The sequence below is a fragment of the Lathamus discolor genome, chromosome 23 (genome assembly GCF_037157495.1).
Source record: "Lathamus discolor isolate bLatDis1 chromosome 23, bLatDis1.hap1, whole genome shotgun sequence".
Taxonomy (NCBI): domain Eukaryota; kingdom Metazoa; phylum Chordata; class Aves; order Psittaciformes; family Psittacidae; genus Lathamus; species Lathamus discolor.
In genome coordinates, this window is record NC_088906.1 from 2,441,275 (window position 1) to 2,468,171 (window position 26,897).

Consider the following 26,897-nt stretch of genomic DNA (forward strand, 5'->3'; position numbering starts at 1 on the left):
CCCCCCCCCCCCAAACTCCTTCCACCCGCCATTCACAGCGCTTCCGGCGCGCCGTGCGCATGCGCGGAGTCGCGCCGTGGTGCCGCTCGCTGCGGCGCCATCTTGGCGCCGAGCGGTTGCCATAGCGACGGAGCGGCGGCGCGGCCTGGTCCGGTTCGGCCGCGGGGCAGAGCCTGGGGCTGCAGCACGGAGCGGGGCCGGGCGGTGGAGCTGGGGCCGGGACTGGGCCCCGCTGCCGGCCCCGTCACCCCGGGGCCGCCTCATGCACGTTATTGCCCCCGCGGTGAGGTGCCCCGTCGCTATTGGCCCCCCCCCCGAAGTAGGCCCCGCCTGCCCTTGTTGGGGGGGGGGGGGGGTTGGTTTCACCCCGCTGTGACCGCCCCATGGCGACCCCCACTCCATTGCACCCCTTTGGGGGGTCGTCCCCTCCTTCCTCTGCTCCCCCCACCCCTTATTACCCCCTTCGTCCTGCCCCTCCCTGTGGCATCAGGGCTCCCCCTTGGGGACACTGGGGACAGGCCCTATGGCGGCCGTGCCATGGGGACGGGGGGGTGGCACCACTTGGGGGGACACCCCCCCCCCCCCTTTCACCCCCCCCATTCCTTGGATGCGCCTTTAAGAGCCGCTTCTCCCTGTCCCTGGACTTTGTCCCTGTGCCAGGCCGTGTCCCCAGGGACGATCCCGGAGCCACCATCCCGTCCCGATCACGGCTGGGGTGGGGGGGGTGGTGTGGGGTGGTGACGGTCCAGCACCCATGGCTGAAGAGGCCGGGGCCGGCGCTATGGCCGGGCTGGAGCATCCCGGCTGGGACCCGGCGGCGGGCGAGGAATTCCTGCGGGAAGCGCTGCGGGTGCTGCTGGAGGACGCCGTGAGGAAAGGGACGGATGTGACCGAGAAGGTGGGTGCGAATCGGGGTGGGGGGGAAGGCCCCAGCCGGGCCCCGCGGCCTTCCCGGGCTCGGGAACTGCGGTGTCCCGCAGGTGTGCGAGTGGCGAGAGCCGTCGGAGCTGCGGGACCTGCTGGACCTGGAGCTGCGGAGCCGCGGGGAGGCCCCGGAGCGGCTGCTGCAGCGCTGCCGGGATGTGGTGCGGTTCAGCGTCAAAACCGGTGCGTGCCCTGGAGCCGGGGGGGAAAGAGCGGGGAAACGGGGGGGAAAGAGCGGGAAAATGGGGGAAAACAGCAGGAAAACGGGGGGAAAACAGCGGGAAAATGGGGGAAAACAGCAGGAAAACGGGGGGAAAACAGCGGGAAAATGGGGGGAAAACAGCAGGAAAACGGTGGGAAGACAGTGGGAAAATGGGGGGAAAACGGTGGGAAAGTGGGGGGGGAAGAGTGGGAAAACAGCGGGAAAACGGGGGGGAAACAGTGGGGAAACGGGGGGAAAAGTGTGGGGAAACAGTGGGAAAACAGTGGGAAAATGGTAGGAAAACAGCGGGGAAACAGCGGGAAAACAGCAGGAAAACGGGGGGAAAACTGTGGGGAAACAGTGGGAAAATGGTGGGAAAACAGCGGGAAAACGGGGGGAAAACAGCGGGAAAATGGGGGGAAAACAGCGGGAAAATGGGGGGAAAACAGCGGGAAAATGGTGGGAAGACAGTGGGAAAACGGGGGGAAAACGGTGGGAAAATGGTGGGAAAACAGCAGGAAAGTGGGGGGGGAAGAGTGGGAAAACAGCGGGGAAACGGGGGGAAAACTGTGGGGAAACAGTGGGAAAATGGTGGGAAAACAGCGGGAAAACGGGGGGAAAACAGCAGGAAAACGGGGGGAAAACAGCGGGGAAACAGCAGGAAAACAGCAGGGAAACAGTGGGAAAGCGGTGGGGAAAACAGTGGGAAAATGGTGGGAAAACAGCAGGAAAGCAGGGGGGAAACAGCAGGAAAACGGTGGGGAAACACCAGGAAAGTGGGGGGAAAACAGCGGGAAAACTGTACTTCCAGTGCAGCCCCAGCACTCCCAGTGTGAACCCAGTGCTCCCAGTGTCAGCTCAGGGCAGCTTTGACTGCTCCCAGTGCAGCCTTGAGTGGTCCCAGTGGCGAACTCAGTGTTCCCAGTACACCCAGTTCAGCCCCAGTGTTCCCAGTGCAGCCTTGGTTGGTCCCAGTGCAGCCCCAGTGCTCCCAGTGCAGCCTCGGCACTATCAGCAACAAGGGGCCACACGGGTCCAGGTTCAGCCTTAACTGCCCCCAGTTCAGCCTCAGCTGCTCCCAGTTCAGCCCCACGTCTCCTCAGATGCTCCCAGTGCAGCCCCATCTGGCCCCAGTTCAAGCTCCAAGGCTCCGGGTTCAGCTCTGCCACTCCCAGTTCAGCTTCCACTCCCCACAGCTCCATGGGTCACACGGGGTGTCTATGGGTCAGTGGGTGGGTCCATGGGTAAGGGGGGGTCCCTCCTGTCTCAATGTCCCCCCCGCAGGTCACCCCCGGTTCTTCAATCAGCTGTTCTCGGGGCTGGACCCACATGCACTGGCCGGGCGGCTGCTCACCGAGGCGCTCAACACCAGCCAGTGCGGAGGGGGGCCCACTGATACCGGGGGGGCATCATCACCATGGGGGGTGGGCCCCACATTGTCACTGGGAGGTCCCCATTGTACTCATAGGGGGGTCCCCAAGTCCCCTCTGGGGTGTCCTCATCCTCCCCATGGAGGGGTCCCCGTTATCTCCATTATCCCCATCGGGGGGGGAATATCCATTGTTTCCAGGGGGGGTTCCCCACATCCCCATTGGGGGGGGGCTCCATCATCCCCATGGTGGGGGGTCCTCATCCTCATTGTGGGGACACTCCCCATTGCCCACATCAGGGGGGATGCCTACATCCCCATGGGTTGGGCCCATCATTGCCATAGAGTGGTTCCCCACCTCACCATCAGGGGGGTCCCCACTTTCCTTATGGGGTTCCCCACATCCCCATCGGGGCGGGGTCCCCACATCCTCATCGGGAATTCCCCATCAGGTTCCCCATCGGGAGGGTACCCCGTATCACCGCTATAGGGGGGGTTCCCCTCACTGGGAGTGTCCCCAAGAGGGGGTGTATGTGCCCCCCCCCCAGGTACACGTTCGAGGTGGCACCGGTGTTCGTGCTGATGGAGGGGGTGGTCCTGGCCAAGCTCCGGGAGCTCGTGGGCTGGAGCAGTGGTGACGGCATCTTCGCTCCTGGTACCGGCACCAGCACCACACAGGGGGGTGTCCCAGTGCCCCCCCCTCAGCGATGACACCACTGTCCCCATCCCCTGGCAGGAGGCTCCATGTGCAACATGTACGCCATGAACGTGGCGCGGTTCCAGCGCTTCCCGGAATGCCGGAGCCTTGGAATGGCAGCGCTGCCACGCCTGGCGCTCTTCACCTCCTGCGACGTGCGGGCACCCGCGGCACGACCGTCCCGTTGGCCCCATTGCGGGGGGTGGTGGGGCACATCTCCATCTGGGGGGTCTCCATCATTCCAATTGTCCCCATCTGGGGGGTTTCCCATCATCCAGATGAGGGACACCCCATTGTCCCCATGCGGGGGTCCCATCATCCCCAAGGGGGGGCCTATGGAGCATCCCCATCGGGGGGTGCTCCATTGTCTCCATTTGGGGGGGGCCACATCGCCACCACAGGAGGGGAGGCAGATATTGTCCCCATCAAGGGGTGCCCCATCATCTCCATCGCAGGGGGGGTCCCCATCATCCGCAGGGATTTGACCCCCCTCTCCCTGCTCAGAGCCATTACTCCATCCAGAAGGGAGCCGCGTTCCTCGGCATCGGCACTGACAACGTGCACCTGGTGGCCACCGACGAGAGGTGGGAGCCGGGCTGATCCAGGTGGATCTGCAGCTCCACTGCCCCGGCTCTGCCCCCACTATGGGTCTGTTCCCATCCTGCAGGGGGAAGATGATCCCTGAGGAGCTGGAGAAGGAGATCCAGAAGGCCAAAGCTGAGGTGAAGCGGTGGCAGTGCTGGGTGTTCCCCTGCTCCATCCCAACGTCCCCTGTCCCATCCTGATGTCCCCTGTGCTGTTGCAACATCCCCTGCCCCACCTCAAAATCCAGCACCCCATCCATCCTGACACCGGCTGTCCCATCCCAACATCCCTGTCCCATCCCGGTGTCCTGCAGGGCGCGGAGCCATTCCTGGTGTGCGCCACATGCGGCACCACGGTGTTGGGCGCCTTCGACCCTCTGGGCGCCATCGCGGACGTGTGCGAGCGCTACGGCCTCTGGCTCCACGTGGATGTGAGCACCAAGGAGGGAGGACACACGAATCCCTTTGGAATCCCCCTGTTCCCAGCGCTGATCCCTATCCGTGTCCCTGCCCACAGGCAGCGTGGGGCGGCAGCGCTCTGCTCTCCAGCAAGCACCGGGACCTCCTGGCTGGCATCGAGAGGTCAGCGCCGCTCCCGGCTCCCAGCACCCCACAATCCCAGGATCCCAACTGGGGGGACCCCCTCTTCCCACAGGGCCCACTCAGTGACCTGGAACCCGCACAAGATGCTGACAGTGGGGCTGCAGTGCTCGGCATTCCTGCTCCGTGACACCTCCGTGCGTGCCACCGCCCCTTCTCTTCCTCTCCCACCACTGTCCCCTGCCCCATCCTGATGTCCCATCCCAATGTCTCCTGCCCCATCCTGATGCTCCATCCCATGTCCCATTCGCACATCCTGCTGCCCTATCCTGCTGCCCCATCCCCACATCCCCTACCCCATTCCATGTCCCATCCCCAAATCCTGATGTCCCATCTTCTACCCCATCCCATGCCCCATCTTCTGCCCTGTCCCCTATCCCATGTCCCATCCCATACCCCATTCCCTGCCCCATCCCACAAAATAGGGGTGTTGCCCCCACATCCCCCCTAGTCGCTAGTTTTGGGGTGACCCCTCTGCCCCCCCCAGGGTCTCCTGCAGCGCTGCCATGGCTCCGGAGCCACGTACCTCTTCCAACGGGATAAGTTCTATGACATATCCTACGACACCGGGGACAAGAGCCCGCAGTGCGGCCGGCGTGTGGACTGCCTCAAGCTCTGGCTGCTCTGGAAAGCCACCGGCACCCAGGGGCTGGCCCAGCGTGTGGAGCGAGCCTTCGCCTGCTCCCGGTGCGTGCCCGGGGCTGGGAGTGGGAAGGGGGGGACACAGCCCAGGACCCCTCTGCTCCTTTGACCTCCTGCTCTGCATCATCCCAGGTACCTGGCGGAGGAGGTGAAGAGGAGGGACGGCTTCGAGCTGGTGATGGAGGTACAGAGCCACAGCAAGGGAGTTTAATGTGTGTAGCCCCACATAACATCACCCCACCATGGCCCTGGGCGGGGGGGGTTCACATGACCCGCACATACACCACCACGCCGTGGCCCTGGGGTGGGCTTCATGTGTGTCCCCCCATTTAATACCCTCCAGCCATAGCCAAGGGGGTGGTTTTAAACCATTCCCCATCTAACATGACCTACCCATGGCCCTGGGATGGGTTTTAATGTGCCCCCCCCCCCCGATAATATCAGTGTTGTAGCCTCAGGAGTGGTTTTTAATGCCCCCCTCTACAGCATCACCGAGTGCTGGCTAGCAGAAGAGACCTGTCCCAAGCATGGGGGTCCCCAAATGGGCCTGGAGAGGGAAATGTCGTGTCCCCACCCCGGGTGTCCATGTGATCTCTTTCCTTTTCCTCTTCCCCCCCCCTGCAGCCGGAGTTCATCAATCTCTGCTTCTGGTTTGTGCCCCCCCGCCTGCGGGGCCGTGAGAGCTGCCCTGACTACTGGCCCAGCCTGGGCAAGGTGGGAGGTGGATCCACTGGGATCCTTGGGGGGGTGATCCCAAACCCCCTCCCCGCCCCCCAACCCCTTTGTGTGTGTGTCCCCCCCCCGCAGGTGGCCCCTGCCATCAAGGAGAGGATGATGAGGAAGGGCTCCATGATGGTGGGGTACCAGCCCCACGGCACCCGCGTCAACTTCTTCCGCCAGATTGTCACCAGCCCTGCGGTCACCAAGGCGGACCTGGACTTCTTCCTGGATGAGATCGAGAGGTTGGGATGGGATCTGTGAGCTCCCCCCCAGGCCCCCCCATCCCTGAGGAACAGGAGCAGAGTTCCACATCCCCCCTTCTCCTCCATCCCATCTCCAATCTGGGTTAAAGACACTCCAAAACCTACCGGGATGGGTGGAATAAAACCATTTACTGATCCATTTTGGGGGTGACCCCCCCCCGCTCCAGGAAAGCAAGGTGGGGACTCATTCATCAGTCCTGGAGCAGGCCAAACACGTTGGGGTCCATGCTGGCAGAGCTGGGGGGGCATGGCCTCAGCCTTGTGGCACCATCTCCACTTGCGCAGCATCTTGAAGCTCTGGAGCACGAGGCTGCGGGGATGGTCCTCCTGGGTCTGCTCCAGGTGGTTCTTCTCCAGCCGCAGGCACATGATCCCAGCCTCCTGCCATTCCATGCCAAATCCGCATCGGATCCCTCTCCGTTAAGTGATGAGGAGGTGGTGGTGGGATGGGGTGACAACGGGATGCAGCAGGAGCACCCATGGGCTCCTCCTCCTCCATCCCAATGGTGTCATCCTCATCCTGGGGGAGCCAGAAGCACTGGAGCAGGATGGAAACCTCTTCCCTGGGCCCTCTCACAACCCCTCATCCTGTGCACAAGGAATGCAAACGCAGCCCTGATGCCAAAGGAGACAAGAAGCAGGATTTAGCCACACGTGTAATAAGTTACATGATGGAGCATGCTCCAGAGCTTTGGACCAGTCCCTGAGACACCTCAGTGGTCACGGAGCCACTCCGGTCGCTCCAGCAGGGAATGGGCAATCAGCTGCTTCCTGGAGCAAGGAGCAGTGGCAAAGGCTGCTAAAAATGAGGAGCAGGTCACAGAACAAAGAGAGGAGATGAGCGGCAGCCATGGGGGTGTAGCATGGGGCAGGTAAGGGGATGAGGAGAGAAAGATGGGGACAGGGAACCTGACAGGAAGAAAGAAGCAGCAGAGAAGGGTGGCAGAATAGAGGAGAGGCAGGGCTGAACAACAAGAAGGACAGGAAGGAGGATGGAAATGCAGGAAACCAGGAGCAACGAGAGGAAAATACCGGCTGGAGTAAGGACAGATGAGCCCTGGGCTGCAGGACAGACATGGACTGACAGAAAACAGCGACAGGGAGCAGAGACAGAACAGCAAAAGAAAGAGATGGATGCATAGGAGGCCAAGGAGCTGCGAAAAGGAGAACCAGCGATGGACGAAAGAGGGAGAGGGAGCAGGACACAAGAAGAGGATGAGTGCAGGGGACCAAAGCATGGGCAAGAGAGAGGAATGGACAGGGATGGACGATGACACGCAAGGAGCAACAGGGTCCAACAGCTCAGGACTCACCGCAGCTCTTGCCACTGATGAGTGAGTGCCAGCTCGGACGCTTCCTTACCCTTGGCTCCCCCCTTCCTCCTCCATGGCTCACGGAGCTGCTCTCCACCTACGAGAGCACACGGGGGGCTCAAAGGTGGTGCGGGACGAGGCTTCCAGCACACAGAGCACGGCTGTAGCGTGCTGCAGGCAACCTGTGCGCACCCCTGGCCTGCTCTGAGCTACGGAGGGGAACCCTTCACACCCAGGTTCTCCCTTACCAGGGTGCTGCCACGTGGATGCCTCCCCTTTCTTCTTCTTTACCCCTCCTTGGCCCCTCCAGCTGGGGCAGGGCAAGAAGCAGCAGCGACCATGAGCGCCATCGATCACCCCTGGCCGGAGACCCTCCTCGCACTGCGGCTCCTCATTCGAGACCCAGGGCTTGGGGGCGATGGGAAGCGGGGGGGAGCAGGGCCAGGGCAGGCTTGGAGCATCCGGTCCCCAACCCCCGGAGCCGCCCAAGGGGCTCGCTCGGCCCTCACCGGGCCGGTGCCGGGACCTGCGCCCTGCGCGCCGCCATGGCAGCTCCGCCCCGGGCTCTGCGCGCATGCGCCGCTCGCCGACGGCGCCCCGGAGGGACCAAAACGCGGCAGCCGACGCGAAGCGTTTCCTTAGCGGGATACAGCAGCGAGCCAACAGCAGCGGGGGCTGGAAGAGCTCCATAGCGCATGCGTGCGGCCCGGGCTGCAGTACCGAGGTTTGGCCACCGAGCGGAGCCCGGCGCCGCACCGCGCCCCCATCGCCTGCAGTACCGCGGTTTGGCCACAGGATGGCAGCACCCGCTCGCTCACTCGGTACCGAGGAGGCTCCGCAGCCCCGTTGCCACCCTCCGGGGGCAGCAGCTCCTTCACTGTGGGGACGGGGCTGACGCTTCCCTGCCCTTTTCCCGTATCCCGGCTCCAACAGTCGCTGCCTCCCCACTTAAAAACCATTCCAGGCCTTTGCCTCTGGTGACGGGACAAACGTGGGGCTGTTCCGGCCCTGCTGCCCAAGCACAGAGGCAAGGTCATGGTTAAGATGCTGCCGAGCCGATGACCACAGCTGGCGGTTCCAGACCGGAGTGAAGCTCCGCACCCCCTGCCACTGCTGCCGCAGTGCCACCAGCATGGCAGTCCACCCTCGTTCTGCCACCTGTAACTCCAGAGAGGCACTATGCAGATGGAGGTTCAGGTTCTGCTCTGGTACGTCTGCCTTCCTTTAGCTGGTTTATTCCTATAGGGGTTTGACCTATGTAGCCTTGTTGTCCCCAAGAGGACATTTCCACAGCGCTCCTGCAGGAGGGACGGGGCTCAGAGCCATCAAAACCCACCCAGAGACCCCAGAAAAGCCTCAGAGCAACCCCAAACCACCCTGGAGACCCTGCAACGAGGCCCCGGCACTTGCTGCTGTGCCAAGCGGGCGGCCCCATGACAAAACCCAAAGGCCAGAGCAGCCAAGATGAAGGAAAAGCTTCGGATCCAAACGTAGCCCCATAGGCACTGAGACAGGGCCCCCATTGATCTCACCGTTGCTGGACCCCCAGGAGCTTCCTCCGTGCAACCCCTTCGATGGGCATCCCTGTGTGGATCCCCAGCCCCTAAGCAGGGCAGGAGGAGATCTTGGTCCGAGGGCGAGGGTTAGAGGGAGAGGGGGGCCGCAGAGCTCCAGGCACAGGGGTCCAGCTCGGAGCCCATCGCAGGGGTAAAGAAGCACACGGCTCACGCTCCCCTGAGAAAGGGTTTAATGGGGATGGGGGGCACTGCTGCCCCTGTCAAAGGGCTGGGGGGACGCTGCGGGGGACACACACTATGTACAGAGCAACACAGGCACCCCCGGCTCCCTGCACCATCCCTGTGCTGGGGAATTGCCTCCCCTTCTCTCTCCTTGAGCAGGGAGAGGGGAGAGGCATGGGCTTGCCAAGCGAGGAGTGACCCCAGTCCTGACGAAGGCTGGGCTGTAAGGAGTGGACAATGGGAACACAGGGATGGCTCCTGCCCGCGCGGCTGGGAAGGGTGGAACTCTTTGGTTTCGCCATTAAGACTGCACAAGGCCGCCGTTTACCAAAGGGCCAAGGGAGGCCCAGCAAGGTTCCAGGCACTGGGAATGGGGTGAAACCATTCCCTCCCCGGTGCAAGACGTGACCTGAAGCACCCGACCGGGGCTGGGGCTGTGTCTGGGCCCCAGCAATGGCCCCCTCCCCACACATCCGCATGTCAGAAGGGCCCAAACACCCCTGGGCTCCCCCCCCCTGCCCCATGCCCTGGGTTGCAGAAGTGCCCACCTGATGCCCTCCTGCTTAAGACAGGGAGTTGAGGAAATGGCTTTCCCCTGCCAGAGTGCTCAGCATGGAGCTCATGTCCCCCACAGCCATGTTGGCACCCCCGGATGCAGGCAGCAGACCCCCGGCAGGGCTCGGGGGCCCCGGCAGCAGTGCGGGCAGCTCCGGTTCTTCCACGATGGCAGCGAAGTCAAGGTGCGTGTTCTCCAGGTCCAAGGAGTCCAGGCTGTTGGCCACTTGCTCCCCTGAATCCAGGTAGTGACATGAGCTGCCTTTGAGCCCTTCCAGGCTCCCCCCATAATGCCCAGGACCCCCACAGCTTGCTGCCAGTTGACCCAGCAGCTTATGCCCACCTTTGCCCATGTGTGTGCCCTGGGCTGGGTAATAATGCAGGGCATTATTGGGCCCCTCAAGTGTGGGGCGGGCAGGGAGCAGGCGATGCGCCCGTCGGGAGCTGGCTTCCATTGCCTCATAGGAATGGCTTGGCTGGGGCAGGTTCCCTGCGTAGTCCAGGTTGTTTGGATGCCCTTGGGGTTTAGGGCCCGCGGGCAGGTGCGGCCCCAGCTCAGGGTTGAAGCATGGGGCATGCAGGAGGTGCTGGGTCTCCGGCAGACCCTGCGGGTTCTCTGCTTTGGGTTGGTAACCGGAGCACTTGGGGTTGAGGTACAGCGGTGCCTGCATGGCTTGGCACTGCCCGGGCTCGGTGCCCAGGCGCAGCGCAGCCTCCCCTCCCTTGGGGGCTGCTTGGGCTCCCCACATCAGAGCCTGCTGCTGCTGGACGTAGCTCCGGACCATCACCTCCTTGCTCTGCAGGGGGGGGGTCTGGTCTCTTCTCCCGCTCGGGCTCAACATGCCCATGTAACTGATGGGTGCCTGCTCCTCAGGCTGGAAACCTCCATGCCCTGCGTTCATGGCTTGGCCAAACGATGCTGGAGGCTGCAGGTGCCCGGCAAGTTTGGGGTTCTGGCAGGGAGCGAGCGCCGGGCTAGGGGCCGGGTATCGCTGCTCTGATTTGATCTGCAGTCGGTTAAGCCGGTGCCCCCCGGGATATCCATTGTCCTGGCACGAGCTCACAAGCCTGGGTTGCTGCCCGCAAGCGCCGGGCACTGGGTACTGGGTGCTCTGATGGTGAAAGGGTGACCCAGACATGGCACCGACACCGGGCTGCCCGGCGCTCATCTCCAGGCTGCTGTGGGGAGGCTCATCCCACGGCGCAGGCGCGGTGCCAGCGCCAGCGTGCATCGTGCTGAAGTGCTGGTTCACCTGGCACTGAGGGAGGGAGAACTCGGGCTGCAGTAAACCCTCCTCCACGGCCCTATGGCCGCCTGCGGTCAGCTGCAGGCACGCCGTGGTCCGGTGGCTGCTGCCATAGGGGCCGTCACACTGGAGCTCGGCGCCCGTCCTATGGCACAAGAAGCTTTCCTCGGGGTAGTCCAAGTACGGCTCCATCCCTGCCAAGGCTGGCTCCGTGCCGGGGCCCTCCCTGCTCGCGCTCTCCAGGAAGACGTTCTCACTGATGCTGGGCGGGCGCGGGGAGAAGCCTTGGCGCTGCAGGCTGCCATCGGAGCCACCCAAGGGCTGCAGAGCGGCTCTGCCGGCTCCCGGCGCATTGACGTTGCCCGCGCTCTTGAAGCGATGCACCCTGGGCGCAACGGGAGCGTTGGCCACGCTCCGGGTAGGGTCGCTGGCCCGGCGCACGCCGCTCCGAGCCACCAAGGGATGCGGAGCTCGGCCGGCGTAGCCAGGGGCGTCATTGGAACTGTGCCTCCGCAGCAGCCCGTTGGCGAGGAAGCGGGGCTCCGCCGGCCCGGCGCAGGCCCCACCGAAGCTGTCGTGGGCGCCCATGCCCGCCCGCTCCACGCTGGGCAGCGGGGTTGGCGGGGGACCGCCTGTGGCCGCAGCGTATTTGGCCTTGAGTCGATAGCGCTGGGCTGGGGTAAGGCTGCCCATGCCCGGCAGCCCCCCTCCGTGGCTGGCATCGCTGGAGCGCCGGGATCCATCCGGAGAGATGGGGTCGTAGCCATCGGCCAGGGCTGTGGCGCCGGGCATGGGCCCGGCCAGGTACGGGGACACCAGGGACGAGCGCCGGCTCACGGTGTAGGCTGAGCTCACGGTGCTGGTGCCGCTGCTCCGGCGCTCGCTCAGAGCCGTGCCCGTCCCCGCTGCTGCCAGCGCCGCGATGCGCCGGTGCGAGGCGGCTGCCGGCGGCCTGGGCATCTCCCCTGGAAAGAAAAGGAGGAGTTGGGACAAGGGGCACGTTCGCATGTGGCCACCCCCAGGAGCAGGATGCGGCCTCTTCCATGGTCGGTGCCCGGCTAGGACAGGAGGCAGAGTCAAGGGGTGGCAACAAAGAGGGGGCAGAAGATCATTTAGAATCAATGAGGTTGGAAAAGACCTTAAAGATCGAGCCCATAGATGGGGGGTCCACCACGAGTGTGGCAACGTCTCTGGCTGAAACCAGACTTCTCTTGCCGTGGGGCCAGCCCCATATCCAGGTTGGGGGGAACCACAATCTCACCGGCTCCGGGGATAGGTGGCAAATTCAGGCCCTTGGGAGCTGCTGGCTTCCTCATCTGCTTCAGTTTGTCGATGCGAAGGTTCTCCAGCTTGTGGAGGGCCATGAGCCCCGAGGTGCCCATGGGCTCGCCGGGCACATCCTCCAGTGTGGACAGGTCCTCGTAGCTGCCACCGGCGTTGCCGGCCATCTCCACCCCACTGTCGTTGTTGGTGGTGCTGCCGAGGGGGGAATGGCCGCTGCTGCACGATGACTGCCCGCCAGGGCTGGGCTGGGGCTTCTGGGGGGGGGACACCCAAAGACATGAACCACGGAGAAGGGGGTCAGGCACCCACTGCACCCAACGCACCCTGCGAGATACAGGGGGGACGACCCCGCTCCCGTGCAGACCCCCCAGCTCCTTACCAAGGCCAAGTCAGGCACCAGGAGTTTGCCGTCATCCTTTTGGCCTTCGGCGGGGCCATTTGTGTCTTTCTCCTGCTTCATGTCCGGGGGGCCACCGGGGGTGGGCAGCGCGCGTCCCGGCACCGCATCCCCTCGGTGCTTCTTGGTGACGTGGGCGTCGGGGCCGTGCACCGTCTTCACGTGCTTGCGCAGCGAGCTGGGGTCTGTGTAGCGCTTGGTGCAGCCCGGAATCTTGCACACGTAGGGCTTCTGCCAGGGGGACAAAGGCGTTAGCCCCGAGCAGAGACCCGGGGCATGCAATAAATACCCCTCCCAACCCTCGCAAACAAGCCCATAAATCGAGGGTAGGGAGGGACCCAAGAGGCTGAGTCCCCTTTGGATGGGGGATGTTGGATGCTACAGCAGGGACTTGGAGGAGGTCAGAGGGAGCTGATGAAGAACACGAGGGGAGCTCCTCAGGAGGGGTTAAAGGGACCCTGGTGGGATTGCAGGTGATGGAGGGAAGGAACAGGGGCCATCTATTAGAACATGCAAGGGACACAGGGAGTTTTCAGAGCACAGGGCTACTTAGGAGGCACATGGGGAGCCCAAAGGGGTGCAGAGAGCCCCGGGCAGGTCAGTACCTCATTGGAGTGAGTGCGGTTCTGATGCTTGGCCCGGTCAGAAGCGTTGGAGAAGGCCTTGTTGCAGCCCTCGTGTTCGCACACGTAGGGTTTTTCCCCCGTGTGTGAGCGCAGGTGGGTCTTGAGGTTCTCCAGGCGAGAGTAGGCTTTGTTACAGCCCTCGAACTGCGCGGGCAAGGGGATTGAGAGGGGCTGTGCGCCTCGCATAGAGCCCGCACCGCATCGCCCCGCGCAGCGCGTCTGCCGGGGCCACCATCGCACCTCCCGGCCAAAGCACTACGCGGCTGCCCATCCTTATGGCCGTGCCATGCCCCTCACCGGGCTGTAGCCATTATCACAGAGGCTCTGGGCTGCCACACGGAAACTCCGCTCCATCAGAGACTCGTGGAATGGTTTGGGTCGGAAAGGACCTCACGATCGTCCAGTTCCAACCCCCAGGGACACCTGGCACTAAACCAGGTCACCCAAGGCTCTGTCCGACCCGGCCATGAACGCTGCCAGGGATGGAGCATCCGCAACTTCCTTGGGCAACCCATTCCAGCGCCTCAGCACTGGAACTCCTTCCTTATACCCAACCTCATGCACTACCATGCTCACGTCCCACCCCATTTTCCCCATCACAAGCCGTTTCCCCCCGCCCAGTGCCCTAACTCCCACTGTGCCCTGAGCTCTGCCAAGCGCAAGGTCCAGCTTTGCAAGGGCCCTTGCCAGCTCACCGTGCACTTGTGGGGTTTCTCGCCCGTGTGCCGTCGCATGTGCACCACCAGCATGTACTGAGCCTTGAAGGGTCTCTGCTCCCGGGAACACGCTGCCCAGTGGCACACGAACTCCTTCTTCTCCCCATGGATGTGCTCGTTGTTGATGTGCTGCGGAGAGAGGGGCATCACTGGTGGCAACCACAGATTCAGGCAGAGAGAGGTGCCAATAGAATACTATGAGAGAACGGACAGAGAGGGACTGGGATGGTGGCTGGAGACACCAGGGGACGGGCAAAACCAGGGTGGTCAGATGATATCTACCAGGGGGTACAGGAGGTGGTTTGGGGCTATTCTGGGAGGACAGAGAGAAAACGCAGGGGTCAAGGTGGTGAAGGGGGTATAGAAACATAGAATAGTATCATAGAATAGTTAGGGTTGGAGAGGACCTTCAGATCGTCCAGTTCCAACCTATATTACAACTATGTAGGATAGTTGTAATGTCTGCAGGGAGACAAAGAGCAAAGGAAGGAGTCTGGATGCATCGGTGGTCCACGAGAGCTGCCACAGGCATGAGGAAGGCCAGAGAGGATGTACCCCTTAGGGACACGGTATGCGAGGGTCACAAGAAGTGGAGGATGCAAATCCTTCCATTCCTAGGGGCAGCTTCCAACATCATGCAAGTGTGCTGAGTTCTTCACGTAGGGAGGGGAGCAACTCAATACAGGACAGTAGGAGCTGGGGGCGAACAAAGGGGGGATGACACCCAGAAGCCTGAGGGCATCTTCTGGGCCTGTGTATACCCAGGCAGGACCTAACTCACATGCACGAGCTGCTCCTGCGTGTCAAACTCCTTGGCGCAGCCATCCCAGTAGCAATTGGTTTCGTACACAGCCTCAGACTCGGGTTTGCCATCCTCCTTCTCCAGATCTTCCCGAGCATCCAGCATCCCCAGCAAGGGGTCCTGGGGGAGCAGAGAACCCCGAGGTACATGCTCCTGTTACTGAGAGTGGTGCCAGGGGGAAGTGTGTGTGTGTGTGTGTGGGGGGGGGGTCTCAAGGCTTGGGCAGTACCTGGGTGCCTGTGGAAGCTGGACTGGAGATGTCACCCTCGGATCTCTCCTCTGGGTATTTGACAGCCAAGGGGCTGCTCAGGCTCCACTCCAACTTTAGCTGCTACCAGGGCAGGGGGAAAGCAGTCAGCACCGAGATGCTCGCTGGACCACTGCTGACACGGGCGCAAGGGCCCCTTACCTGGCACTGTTTGAGGGCCCCACGAGCTGGGGTGTGATGCAGGAGCCCTGGGCGGGTGGACAGGGGTTCATGGGAGCTACATGGTGCTGGTGGTGGTGGTGGTGGTGGTGGTGCTGCTGCAGTGTGGCTGTAAAGGTGGCCTTGGCCCTTCTGCTGTGCCGGGGGGCTCTGATATCCCAGCGATGGGCTGCAATGAGCGAGAGGGATGAGGAGGTGACACCACCAGAGCACAGGGATCCCAGGTTCCTTAACCCAGCGTCCCGCTCCGCTCCCACCTTCCCTACCCCTCACCCTCCCCAGGCATTCCCCAAGCTGGGAATCGGCATTCAGGCTCCCATCCTGACCCGCTGCACGCCTGGTGCCCACCTGATGGTGCTGATGGAGAGGTGGCCATAGGAGCCACTGGCAGAGGCACAGCGGGAGTTGATGAAGGCGACGAGGGAGTTGGGTGAGGTGCGGATGACCGTCTGCAGGTCAATGCTGGAGTCCGACAGCGGTGAGATGGACAGGGCCCGCTTCTTGCCCAGCTTGCCTGCAGCACGGGGCGTTGAGAACCGTGAGCCTGGGATGGCAGCAAAGAGTGCGGGGGGTTGTCCCCTCAGTATGGATCCTAGAAGGCTGAAGAAACCCCCAAGGACACAATCCTGGTGCATTGGAGCCTAAAGGAGGACCCTGGCTGTGCCAGTTAGCTTCTGGTTTAGAATGGATTGGGGTATTTCAAATGGAAGGGACTACAGTGATCATCTGGTCCAGACGCCTGACCAATCTGGGGCTGTAGAACCCAACGCCTGCCCAAGGCACTTACCATCACCACTGCCCAGGTGCTCGGCTCCTGGCACCAACCCATAACCACGGTGACCACTCATAAGGTTTGACTGATGGCATAAGGGGAAATCGAGTCCTGGCAGGGGCGAGGAGAAAGACGGGAAGAGCATAAGGGTGGGTGGCACAAGGGGGAAGGAAGTCCCTTGAGCACCCCTGAACCTAAGCACTGAGTCTGAAGCCGGATGCTCCTTGTGCCGTGCCAGGCACTGCTCAGGTGCCAGGATGAGGAGGGATGCGACCGACCTGGTGGTCCCGGGGCACCCGGAGCTATTCCATGGGGCGGGCGCAGGCAGCAGCGCTCGGCGTAGCCGCTGCCCGGGGGGCTGACGGGGTTGAACATCCCTCGGCGGAGCCTGCCCAGGCTCAGGGGCGCATCGGGTCCTCGCTGCGGGGCTGGAGCCGGGGGGCGCCTGAAGCGGGGAGGATGCGGGTGGGATGCGCGCCCCACGCCCGCCAGGGGGCGCCGCAGCACCGCGCCCCGCAGCGCCCCGCGGCCGCATCCGCACCCCGCATCCGCACCCCGCACCCCGAAAGCTCCCAGCGTGGCCCTGCCCTCACCCTCTGTGCCCCCCCCCCCACAGACCCTGCCCCACTGCCAAGGGGGCACTGCCAAGGTGGGGAGGGAGGGTGGGTGACAACAGGGAAACGGCGTCACCCGCATCTTGGGGCACGGACACGACCATCGAGGGGCCCAGGCACAGGAACCGGACTAGGGACCATCTGACTCCGCTCTGGGGACCCCTGCCCTGCCATAGTGGCCCCTGGCGTTTACTTTCCCTTTCCATGCAGACATCCTGGTGCTCCCCTCCCATCAGGGTGCCTCCCCCTGCCCTAAGGGCTCCCACTTTCTCCCTGGAGCTGGGGGGGGGACATTCCCCACACTTTGCTGGATGTTCCTGGAAGGAAGAAGGGGATGGTACAAGAGGAGATGCCTATGGGGCCAGGGCGCAGCCCCCACCGCATCCCTCTCCTCCTCTGCTGACATTGCAGAGACATAAACCATGCAGAAAGCTGCATGCCTCTGGTGGGCTGGGTGAGGACAGGAGGAACAAGCCACAGTGGTTCTGGATCACCACAGCCACGCGGATCCACCACCCTCTCCAGAGCAAGTCTGTCTGTCCCCAGGTACCTCATGGCACGAGCACAGGGCACTTAACACACCCTCAGCACAAGGACCACGGTACAGACCAAACCATTGCCCAGCCCAAGGCTGCCTCTGATAGCTTGGCACAAGCAGGGATGCTGCTGTTGTAGGGTCGCCCATCACACAGGTCCCCAGATACTGACTTAGCAAGGTGCCCTCCTGCTCGGTGCTGTACTACAACAGTGTCTGTTGCAGGAGGGGTGGACCACACACCCGTGCACCCAGACACCCGCACTCAAACACACACATAGGTGTCAAACCCGCAAGCCCTAACTGCCCAGCATGGATGCTTAGGACCATTCTCGGTCAAAGGACCCAGGCTGGCGCAGTGCTCTGCCCTCCTCAACGGATCCCTGCAGCATCAGCACGTCCCACCCAGCCCTGCCTTGCCTCTTGGTCCCCACCCTGCCTGCAGGTGAAAACCCTGCCCTGTCCCACCCTCAATCGCAGCCCTGCCCACAGGGCACCATCGCAGCCCTGCCTGCAGGTTCCTGTCCTCCTCCTCCTGGGTCTCGCTTCCGCTGATCTCCAACCATGGCTGCACCTTCGGGTCCCAGCCTACATCTTTATCCCCATCCCCACCCGCGGTCACTCTCCTGCCCCAGGATCCCTGAGGGCTTGCATGAAGGACGGGAGCTCTGGAAGGAGGAACAAGCACAGGGTGGGTGGCACTGGGAACAAGGTCTCCTGTCCCCCCAGCCTCCCCCCTTTGAGAGACCCCAAACAAGGGGTCTGGGGCAGCGGGAGCCCCTCACCCCGCTGGGAACGGTGCTGGGCTGCGTTTGGAGCACGAGGGGGCGAGGGGGGCTGCAATTCTTCCGCATGAGTTGCCCCTTTGAAAGCTCGTCTCGGGGCTTTGTGCGAGTGTCAGCCAGGAAGAATGGGGCAGGGGGGGCAGCAGGGCAGGCAAAGAGGGAGGGAGGAACCGGGGAAGGTGATGTGGTGCTGCGGACAGGCAAGGGGAAGAGGAATGGGGCTACGGGGAGGGGGGAGCAGAGGAGGGGCCTCTTACCTGCCCATTGAACCTGGGCCTTGATGCGAAGCCTGGGGAGTAGCTGCAGGGGAAGGCTCCCATCTGCCCCCCCCATCCAATCTGACCAAGCCCCTCACAGAACTCTGTCCTGTTTTGGAGTCTCTGCATGCAGCCATCCACGTGTATGCACAGGGATGCATGAACATGCATCTGCACCTATCCAGGGAGCAGCTGGGAGGTGATGGGGGAGTTGGAGACCAGCAAAGCCAAAGCCCCATTGTCTCCCCTGCCCAAGAACCATCACCTGGGCCCCCGCAGTCTGGGCCCATCACCAGCTCCTCACTCAAGTGGGAGCCGCAGTTTGGTACCAGGGACTGTGTGCGCCCACCCCAGCCCAAAGAGGAGGGGGCTGCAGCATCAGTGTGATGGGGGGCTCTACCCTGGGCCCAAGTGGTCCCAGCAGCCTCCAGCTCCTGGGCTGGGACCTGAGCTCCAGGCAGATGGGGCACCATGTGTGGGGCATCTCCTGCTTCTAGGAACAGGGTTAATTCCCCATCGCCTTTGCGATGTCCTCTCTCCCTTGCTGGCTGTTAGCTTCATTTCGTGCTATGCCATGCCCGACACGTGCTACACTGCGCACGTGAGCACATGTGTACACCCCTGCAGAGGGACCACCATGCAAACCCCTGCCTACCCCTAGTCCCTGCCCACCCGGATCCAAGCGGGATGGTCAGGGTCCTGCTGTGCCAAGACAGCTCCTGCTCCTGAGCGCAGGCAGAAGGGAGGAGTTTGGCAGGGAGACCCAGCCTGCAAGGGCAGTCTGGAGGCAGCGGGTGCAGCGGGGCGGGATGGCAGTGACCCAGCTCCCCAGCATGCCACACATTTCCCTTGCCGAGCACCAGCATGGTGGGGTGGCTGCGCAAGGCAGAAGGCATCAAGGGCCCCCCCAAGTCCCATCTACTCCCCCCAATGCAAAGGGTCCACAGGGCATGGGTGGGGCAGAAAGCATCAAGGCCCCCCCAGGTCCCATCTACCCCCACCAATGCAAAGGATCCACAGGGCATGGGGGGGGCAGAAAGCATCAAGACCCCCCCATGTCCCATCTACCCCCACCAATGCAAAGGGTCCACAGGGCATGGGGGGGGGCAGAAAGCATCAAGGCCCCCCCCCATGTCCCAGCAGCTCCCCCCCATGCAAAGGGTCCCCAGGGGCTCCCCGGCCCCCCCCGCGCTCCTTTAGCAGGGGAAGCAGGAGGGGGCCGGCTGCGCTGGGAGCCAATGGGAGCGCACCCGCGGCTCGCCCACCGCGGCGCTGCCTCCCCCGCCCGCCGCGCAGCGCAGCGCAGCGCAGCGCAGCGCCGCGGCCCACCCAAGTCGCAGCCTATGGGCATGAATGCGAGAGCCGGGGCGCAGCCGGGATGCGGGGAATCTTCCCTCGGCCTCCTCCTGCCAAGAAACTCGAACTGAAGCGCATTCCTCCTCCCCTCTGCCAAGAAAACAAGGAGCGCGGCCAGCGGCGCCTGCTCTTGCAGCGAGGGCTGGCTCCGGACCCTAAACGCCGGCGCAGGAGGGGGTCAGGACTGGCCATCCCCCCCCCCCCCCCCCCACATCCCAACTCCTCCTTCCTCCCACCCCAGCTCCTTGCCTTTTATTTCCTGCAAACACATCTAAAATGTGTCATCTGGCTCCAGTTTCCTGAGGACACTGGGGAGCAGGGAAGGGGAGAAAGGGAAGGAGGCAGAGAAGGCAGGAAGGGGGAAGGAGGTGGAAGCGGGCTTGTACCATGGGATGGCAGCGCTGATGGGTGGTGGGGCGGAGGTGGTGGGAAGGATCAGACACCCACAGGGGGACCACACACCCTTGGGGGACTTGGTTGCGCGTGCACCCAACACACGCTGCACCGGGGCAGACCCCCAGCCCAGCTCCCACTGCGCACCAGGGATGCTCCTGGCCCCCAAACAGCCCCTGGTCCAGGCAGCCGGCAGCAGTGGGTGCCGTGTGGCACGGCAGGGTTGCTGCCACCCAGCCCAGCACAGAGGAGAGGCAGGGGTCCCTGTCTGCGCGTCAGCATTGAACCCATCGCCTCCTGCCCCAAGCCCAGCCCCGGTAGGGTTAACCACGCTGGAGTCCCACTGTGGAGGAATGTGATGTCAGGGTTGGATTAGCCCATGCGGCCTCCATCCCAGCCACGATCCCAGCCCATAGACCAGCAGCGCTGAGCTGTGTGTGGCACAATCCATCAACCCGCCCAGCACAGCCCCCAGCATGGGGGGCCTGGAGGAGGGCTCTGTGTGTGCATGCGTGGGGGCATCTGGGTTTCTGTAAGCACGAGCTCGGCCATATGTGTCTGCATGTGCGGAGAGGGGTTTGTGCTTATGTGCATGTTTTGGGGGGGGGTATGCTTGTGTGTACGTACACACAGATGTATGTGTTTGCGTGTGTACTTATCTACATAGGAGTGGGATGTTCCTGTGTGCATGTGGGGAGCTACAACGTGTTTGCAGGCCCATTCACCCCAAATCCTCACTCACTGATGAAGCAGAGAGTGGCAGAGAGCAGGACCCAGCAGCACGGTAGGGGCTGGTGGGGGGGGGGGCACCCCAAGAAGCCCCCACTGCACATCCTTTTCACCCCCTAAGGAGAGGTGGGCTCTAGCCCCATGATAGGCAAAGCACTGAGCCCTCATCCCTACCGTCTCGTGACCCCAGGTCAGCCACATGCCCAATTGGTTTAACCCTCTAAGGCCTTAGGGAAAACATTGATCTGGCTCCAGATCTGCCCTCCTGCACCGGGGCAGCGGCTCGGGCAGCAGCTCTGCATGCACAGAACAGAACACGGCACAGGCTGCAGCAAGGCAGCTGGAAGAGAGCGGCTGGGGAGCCCGTGTGGCCATCCAGGACCAAGGGGACACACGGCAGGGCAGGCAGGGTCTGGCAGGATCAAGGCTCCTCCAAGCTACGGTGTCTCCTGCCCCGCGGTGCAGCCTGAGCCAGCGCCCAGGGGAAGGCACGGACAGGCAGGGATGGTGAAATTCCCCCTTGGAAAAAGCCCCTTTCCCTGCCCGGGGAGCGGGTTGGAGCCAGGGCAGTGCGGGCTGCGCTGGGAAGCTGCATCCCCCGAACCCCACGAGCTTTCTCATCTCTGCCTCCAGCAGCAGGGATGCGCAGACCTCCCGCCCAGCCGCCTCGCTATGGGTCTGACCCCACTGTTAGGCCAGGCTTTAGGGCGAGCCCAAGCTCCTCTGCATGGGGCAGCTAATCTGCCCAGGACTGCAGCTGCCACAAAGCACATTGCTTCAGGTTCAGGGGGTCTGAAAGGGGACGAGCCAGGGTCATGAACCCATGCTGGTGTGAGCTGCCAAGCTCGTTCCAAGGTGGTCCCTTGCCTGGAAAAGATGAGGCAGGGAAGAACCAACTTCATGTGTGGAGGGAAAGGGGCAGATCCATCCGTGCCAGAAGAGATGCAGGACATCCTCCGCTCCCCCTCTTCTCCAGCCCTTGCTGCCACCTTCATTCCCCACCGCACCCCATTATTCCTCTCTGCCCTCCACACCACTTCCAGTAAGGACCAGCGGTCCCTCCCCAGCACACCCATCCCTCCAGCATCCCAACCTTATGCAAGCCACCGTGCACCACCACCCAGGCACCTCATTTCAGCAGGGGGCCAAACAATCCAGCCCCTCGCTCCCACATGCATCCACACCCACTCATGACCAGGCACTGACATGCCTTTAGACACGTTAACACACGCTAACACACGTGTGCTTGGGGAAGAGGAGAACGCAGGGGTGCAGTGGCTCCCAGGGCAGAGGCAGCCCATGGAGGAGGGCGGCAGAGTGGGAGCTCCGTGCTCCCTGTTTCCCCCCTTAAAGCAGGGCCCGCCGGCCCTCAACCACAAGCTGAGCCGCTCAGGAAGCCGTGGCAAGCAGGGCAGGAGCGGTGGTGCTTGATAGGTGGTCCCAGGGCAGGCAGGCGATTGTCATGGGCTCGCATGGTATTTGCTTTGGCTGCCAGCGCGCTCACACTTAACCCCTGCCAATTGCTCACATAAAGCCATTTCCCTGGCCCCTGCCTCCGCTGGGGTAAGGTTTTGGGGTGAGGGTAAAGGGGGTGCGCACACGGCAGCAGCTGCTCCAAGGCATTTTTATGTTTCCCCTTCCCTTCCCGGTGCTGGAGGGAAGCAGCGAAATGGAACATGTGGGACCCATAAAAGCTCGGCTCTGAGTCATGGCTGCGGGAGCCCCTGCCAGGCCCTGTTCCTTCCCATGGCATCAAGGCATCATCCCCAACCCACCCCCATGGAGAGGTACCCCCAGAACAGGGGCTGCGGTGCAGGGGTTCCTGCTGTCCCGAGGGAGAGGAGGCAGCGCCCGGCAGGCGCTGCAGGGTCATCTGCCCTCTCACTGCGCTCAGGGGGGGTCGCAGAGCCTGCTCCCACCCCGACAGCTCCATCCTGCAGGATCCCTCCGAAGACGGGAAGAGGAGGATGCGCAGGAGCTGGCAGAGGCTTCAGCAGCGTTAAAGGATTAGATATACACCAGCAACCCCTTTTAATCTGTGGAACTGCCTGCCTCTTGATGTGCAGGGCAAGGGGAGCACAGCACAGGGGGATGTAGGGAGCATAAATTGCTCCTCCTTTGGGGCAGGAGCCACCTCTGTCTGCCCAGAGGTGGCGGTGGGCACTGTTCCTCGGTGTCCTCAGCAATCCTGTGCCTGATGGGACTCTTTAGGCTCTCCAGGAGTACCTGCCTCTAATAGAGGTGGGTGCTCAACTGTCTGCTCTCCTGTTCCTTGGCTGGAGACCTGTGATGTCCATACATAGAGCCCCATCTCTGCCACTATGGGGGGCATTGACCAGGGCTTTGCTCCCTCTGGATGCGGGTAGGAGTTGGCTGGTGGGATCGCACCACATCTGGAAGCATCCCCCCAGCCTCAGCCTCAGAGCTGGATGCAGCCGGGCTGAAATCTGACTCTGTTTTTGCTGCTGGTTCCCACTCGGAGGCAGCTATTTTATCAGCTGTTTGCCCTGTTATTGCGCAGCTTCTGGAGGGGTTTGATGTGCCGTAAGGATTGGGCTGTGAGCTGTGAGGATCCCTGGAGAGGCATCCCCTCCGTCTCACCCAGGGCCCACCCAATGGACCTTTTCCATTTATCAAATGGCTGGGATTTTGCCAAACACCAGCAAAAGCCATAAAGAGAAACTGAGGCACAGAGAGAGACTCCAGTGCTACGGAGGCAGACAACTGTGCACACAGGTGTGTATGTACGCACACAAACAGGCCCCGCTGTACACACATCCATAGGGGATGCTCTGGCTGCAGGAGGATTGCTCTCCCTTCTGACCAGCTTCCACACACTTAAGGTTTCCCTCTTTTACTACGTCAGATGGACAAGAGCAGGCCCAGTGGCCTGTGGAAGCAAGGAAAGACAACAGCACAAACCCTTTTGTGAAAGCTGACAAGCCAAAAACAAAGCTGGAGAGGGGCTTTGGACAAGGGATGGAGGGACAGGCCAAGGGGAATGGCTTTAACCTGCCAGAGGGGAGACGGAGATGAGCTCTTAGGCAGAAGTGGTTCCCTGTGAGGATGCTGGGACACTGGAATGGGCTGAACAGAGGAGGTTTGGATGCTCCATCCCATCAAGTCCAAGTTGGATGGGGCCTGAAGCACCCTGCTCTAGTGGAAGGTGTCCCTGCCCGTGGCAGGGGTTGGAGCTGGAGGAGCTTTAAGGTCTCTTCCAACCCAAACCAGTCTACGGTTCTATGATATGTACGTGCATGTGAACACATTCATGTGCTGAGCTGCACCATGTCACACATCATGGAAGCACCACTATTCCCTCCTCAAGCCCGAGCTCAACACCCGCCTCTCCTCAGGCTGCCCCAACACAGCAGCACAAGGTACCAGCGCTGACTCACTCCCCCATTGGAAACCTGTGCTCCAGGGCTCAGCCACATCCAGCACCGGGAGGGGAATATGGTGCTGAGTTAGTTCCACTGCCTCCCACCAGACCAGCTACAGGGGCCTGGCGACCTTCAGCTCCCAACCTGCTCCCGGTTCTGTGCTCGTCTTTGTGATGGAAAAGATGGGGCACGGGGGACATGAGGACCACCACGCAGGCTACCAGTGACTTGGCTATAAGCAGCCTCACAAGGGTGAGGGTATGCACTGGTGGGCGCAGGTCAGTATATGCCAGGCTCCTCAGAGGTGCCAGCATCCTTGGGGAATTTGGAGCTCCTACCAAGCACATGGAGTTTTGGTGTGGATCTGCTGCAGGGTCTCTATTTCCAACAGACTCCCCTCAAAGACTCTTGCTGAGTAACAGTGGCTTTCACTGTGCTGGCCAAAGGCTGAAGGGAGGGTAAGCACCAAAGCAGCTCGCACTAAGCGGAGACATCTACATCAGCCAAGAAGCTTTGAACACCCACAACAGCATGCAAGGGACAGTAGATGCCTTTGCCAACCCCTGGCCACCACAGAGGCAGCTTCTGCCTCAGCTGGGCACAGCAGACGCAGCCACGCTGGGAAGTGTTCCTAGGTCTGAATTACTAAAGGTGAAACTTCATCCGGGTGCTTCCTCATCCCTTTCCCTGCACCAAATCCCAGTGCCCACCCTCGGGACACTGCATCCGCCAGCTCAGGTTTGCCACACGCAGCCTACAGAGCAGGCTGGGGGGAAAGTCCAGTATCCGGGTATCCAGAAGCATCCTCTGCACCCCGACATCTCTCCCAGCACTGGGATGTGGCTGGAGTAGCCACTGGTTTCCCAGACCCCAACCACAGCATCACAAATGCCACAGCCATTCCTCTGCCACATTCCTCTGCCTTTAACCTTCCTGCACTCACTGAGGGCTCGGTGTGGTCTGGGGGTGCCTTGCTCTGGGCAGACCCAAAGTGGCCGCACAGGCTCAAGTTAGCTCATGCTCAGCTGCAAACAGGGCTGCCAGGTCTCACAATGCCCTGCTCGGGGGTTCCTCACCCACCTTCCCTGCCCCAGCCCCAGCCCTCTGAGTACTAAAGCCAGCAGCAGCCCTTGTGCAAGCACGCTGGGGACGCTCAGACCTGTCATAGGCAAGGACTCGAGGCGCTCCACAAGCAAAGTGCGAAAGCAGCTCTGCCTCCCCGCAAAGCCAGGTTTCTTAACCTCAGCTCCCTGCTCCATGAAGGCTGAGACCTTCCAAGGTCCTTTCCAACCTGGCCTCCGCTATGGTTCCGGGTTTTCCCAGGGGTGGGACACTTCTGAGGCAGCCTCTGCTGCAGCCCACATGGGCAGGGAAGAAGCAGCCCCAGGGCCTATATGGGATGAGGGCTGGGGAGGACTGGGGCATCTTGCCCTGGTTTCTGGGACGCTCCTCGGGGGTGCACGGAATCTCCAGGCCCACGTGGCCTGGCCGGGCTGTCAGGAGAGCAGGGGGACCCCCTTGTCCCAGCGCCAGACCCTCCCCTCCTCAGAGCCCTCCCAAGGTCCCCGGAGCAGCGGGTGCTGTTGTGCGGCCGACGCAGGCGGGTGCAGAGGCCCACGAGGCGCCCAGCAGAGCCCCAGGGACATCACGGATGGCCGGGGGCTGCGCCAGCAGCGCGGGTGGCCCCCGCTCACCCTCGTGGGGACGGTCCCGGAGCTGCTGCGTCACTCGGGCCAAGGCTGCAGCTCCCACCCGCTCGGGACTCCCGGTCCTGCGCTGCCGGAGCTCCCCGCTCCCTCCCGTGCTGCGACGGGGTCCCCGGGCCGGCGCTGCGCCCACCGGGGGCACGAAGCGAGGCGGCAGCGGGAGCGTGCGGGGGGGAACGGGCGGGGAGCGCGGCGGGGCCCGGGGCGCTCTGCCCGGCCCTGGATGAGGTCCGTCCCCGTCCCCCCACCCCAGCGCCGACGGGGCCCGGCGCTGCGGAGGCTCCGGAGCCACCCCGGCTCCCGCGGGGAGCTCCCCAGCCGCGGCCCCGACCCGCCGACGGCTCCTACCTCCGGGCGGCTCCGAGGGCGAGGCGGCGGGACCCGCGGCTCCGCGCTCCCTTCCCTTCCCTTCCCCCGGCTGCGGCTTGGTCCGGGCGAGAAGCGGCGCATCCAGAGGGACCCCGGTGGGCGGGCGAGACGGGACGGGACGGGACGGGACGGGACGGCGTCCCCCGCACTTCCCGGCCCGCCCCGGGCTCCCGGGGAAAGTTACCGGAGCCCCCGCAAGGGGAGCGATGGGGGGGGGGGGGGGGGGGGGGGAGCCGCGTCCCGGCACAACCGGGCTGCGGGTCCCGCTCCGCCAACTCGGGCGGCGGCGCCGGGAGCGCTCGGGACCGAGCCCCCGGCCGGGAGCGCCGGCGGCTGCAGCCACCCCGAAAACCCGGGCTGGATCCTCCCGCAAGCGCGCACGCGGGACACGCGCGCCCGCAGCGGGCCTGCCCACGCACGCCGGTCGCCCCGCACTCCCGCACCCCCACGGGTGTTCACCCGTGTCCCTGCAGTGGGGCCCGGCAGCCCGGGGCCCGACAGCAGGCACCCGCCGTGTGCCTTCGAGTGCGGGTCAGCATGTGCGCAGGGCTGGGCGCGCACACGTGCACCTGCGCACGGGTACACGCGTGGTGCACACGCGCGTCCGTGTACACCCGTGTGCAAGAACACGCAAACAGGCACACGTACACCCCGCGTGCGCAGGGCAATGCGCAGCGCACAAGCACAGCGCGTGTGTACAGGCAGGATGGGCAGCCGCCAGTTGACAGGGACAGGGTCTGGCGGTCGCCCTGGGCCTTCACTGCAGCACGGAGAGGCCAAAGGGGCTGGGGGCAGCTGGTGCAGGTGTGGGATCCCCGAGGTTGATAACCTGCACCCGGGCATTGCAGGCCCAGCACCTCCAGTAGCCTGGATACCGCTGGAGACCCTGAC

General features: G+C 63.2%; 3 protein-coding genes across 8 annotated transcripts; 1 reads left to right on the forward strand and 2 right to left on the reverse strand.

Annotated features, from left to right (window-relative positions):
- Positions 1–82: 82 nt before the first annotated feature.
- On the forward strand, positions 83–6,140 carry CSAD (cysteine sulfinic acid decarboxylase). 4 transcript variants are annotated; one of them, XM_065659477.1, is made up of 14 exons: positions 86–898; positions 981–1,107; positions 2,411–2,501; positions 3,044–3,150; positions 3,232–3,347; positions 3,697–3,776; positions 3,860–3,914; positions 4,091–4,207; positions 4,294–4,358; positions 4,432–4,513; positions 4,864–5,063; positions 5,151–5,202; positions 5,643–5,732; positions 5,826–6,140. In XM_065659477.1, exons 1-14 carry the CDS (start codon positions 755–757, stop codon positions 5,997–5,999), a joined length of 1,500 nt encoding a protein of 499 aa, XP_065515549.1. In that variant the 5' UTR covers positions 86–754; the 3' UTR covers positions 6,000–6,140. The 4 variants fall into 4 exon arrangements, with proteins under 4 accessions (XP_065515552.1, XP_065515551.1, XP_065515549.1 ...); XM_065659480.1 differs by lacking the exon at positions 5,826–6,140 and having other exon boundaries at positions 83–898; positions 5,151–5,230; XM_065659479.1 differs by lacking the exon at positions 5,643–5,732 and having other exon boundaries at positions 84–898.
- Positions 6,112–8,004, reverse strand: LOC136003651 (uncharacterized). Its single transcript, XM_065659459.1, has 3 exons — positions 7,563–8,004; positions 7,315–7,411; positions 6,112–6,616 (listed from the first exon to the last, which is right to left on the reverse strand). Exons 1-3 carry the CDS (start codon positions 8,002–8,004, stop codon positions 6,517–6,519), a joined length of 639 nt encoding a protein of 212 aa, XP_065515531.1. The 3' UTR covers positions 6,112–6,516.
- A 1,528-nt stretch (positions 8,005–9,532) lies between these two features.
- Positions 9,533–26,219, reverse strand: GLI1 (GLI family zinc finger 1). 3 transcript variants are annotated; one of them, XM_065659476.1, is made up of 13 exons: positions 25,986–26,219; positions 16,158–16,324; positions 15,895–15,990; positions 15,456–15,651; positions 15,090–15,276; positions 14,910–15,011; positions 14,660–14,800; positions 13,858–14,007; positions 13,142–13,306; positions 12,519–12,767; positions 12,117–12,393; positions 9,952–11,820; positions 9,533–9,843 (listed from the first exon to the last, which is right to left on the reverse strand). In XM_065659476.1, exons 2-13 carry the CDS (start codon positions 16,252–16,254, stop codon positions 9,617–9,619), a joined length of 3,756 nt encoding a protein of 1,251 aa, XP_065515548.1. In that variant the 5' UTR covers positions 16,255–16,324; positions 25,986–26,219; the 3' UTR covers positions 9,533–9,616. The 3 variants fall into 3 exon arrangements, with proteins under 3 accessions (XP_065515548.1, XP_065515547.1, XP_065515546.1); XM_065659475.1 differs by having other exon boundaries at positions 9,533–11,820; positions 15,456–15,621; XM_065659474.1 differs by having other exon boundaries at positions 9,533–11,820.
- Positions 26,220–26,897: the final 678 nt, after the last annotated feature.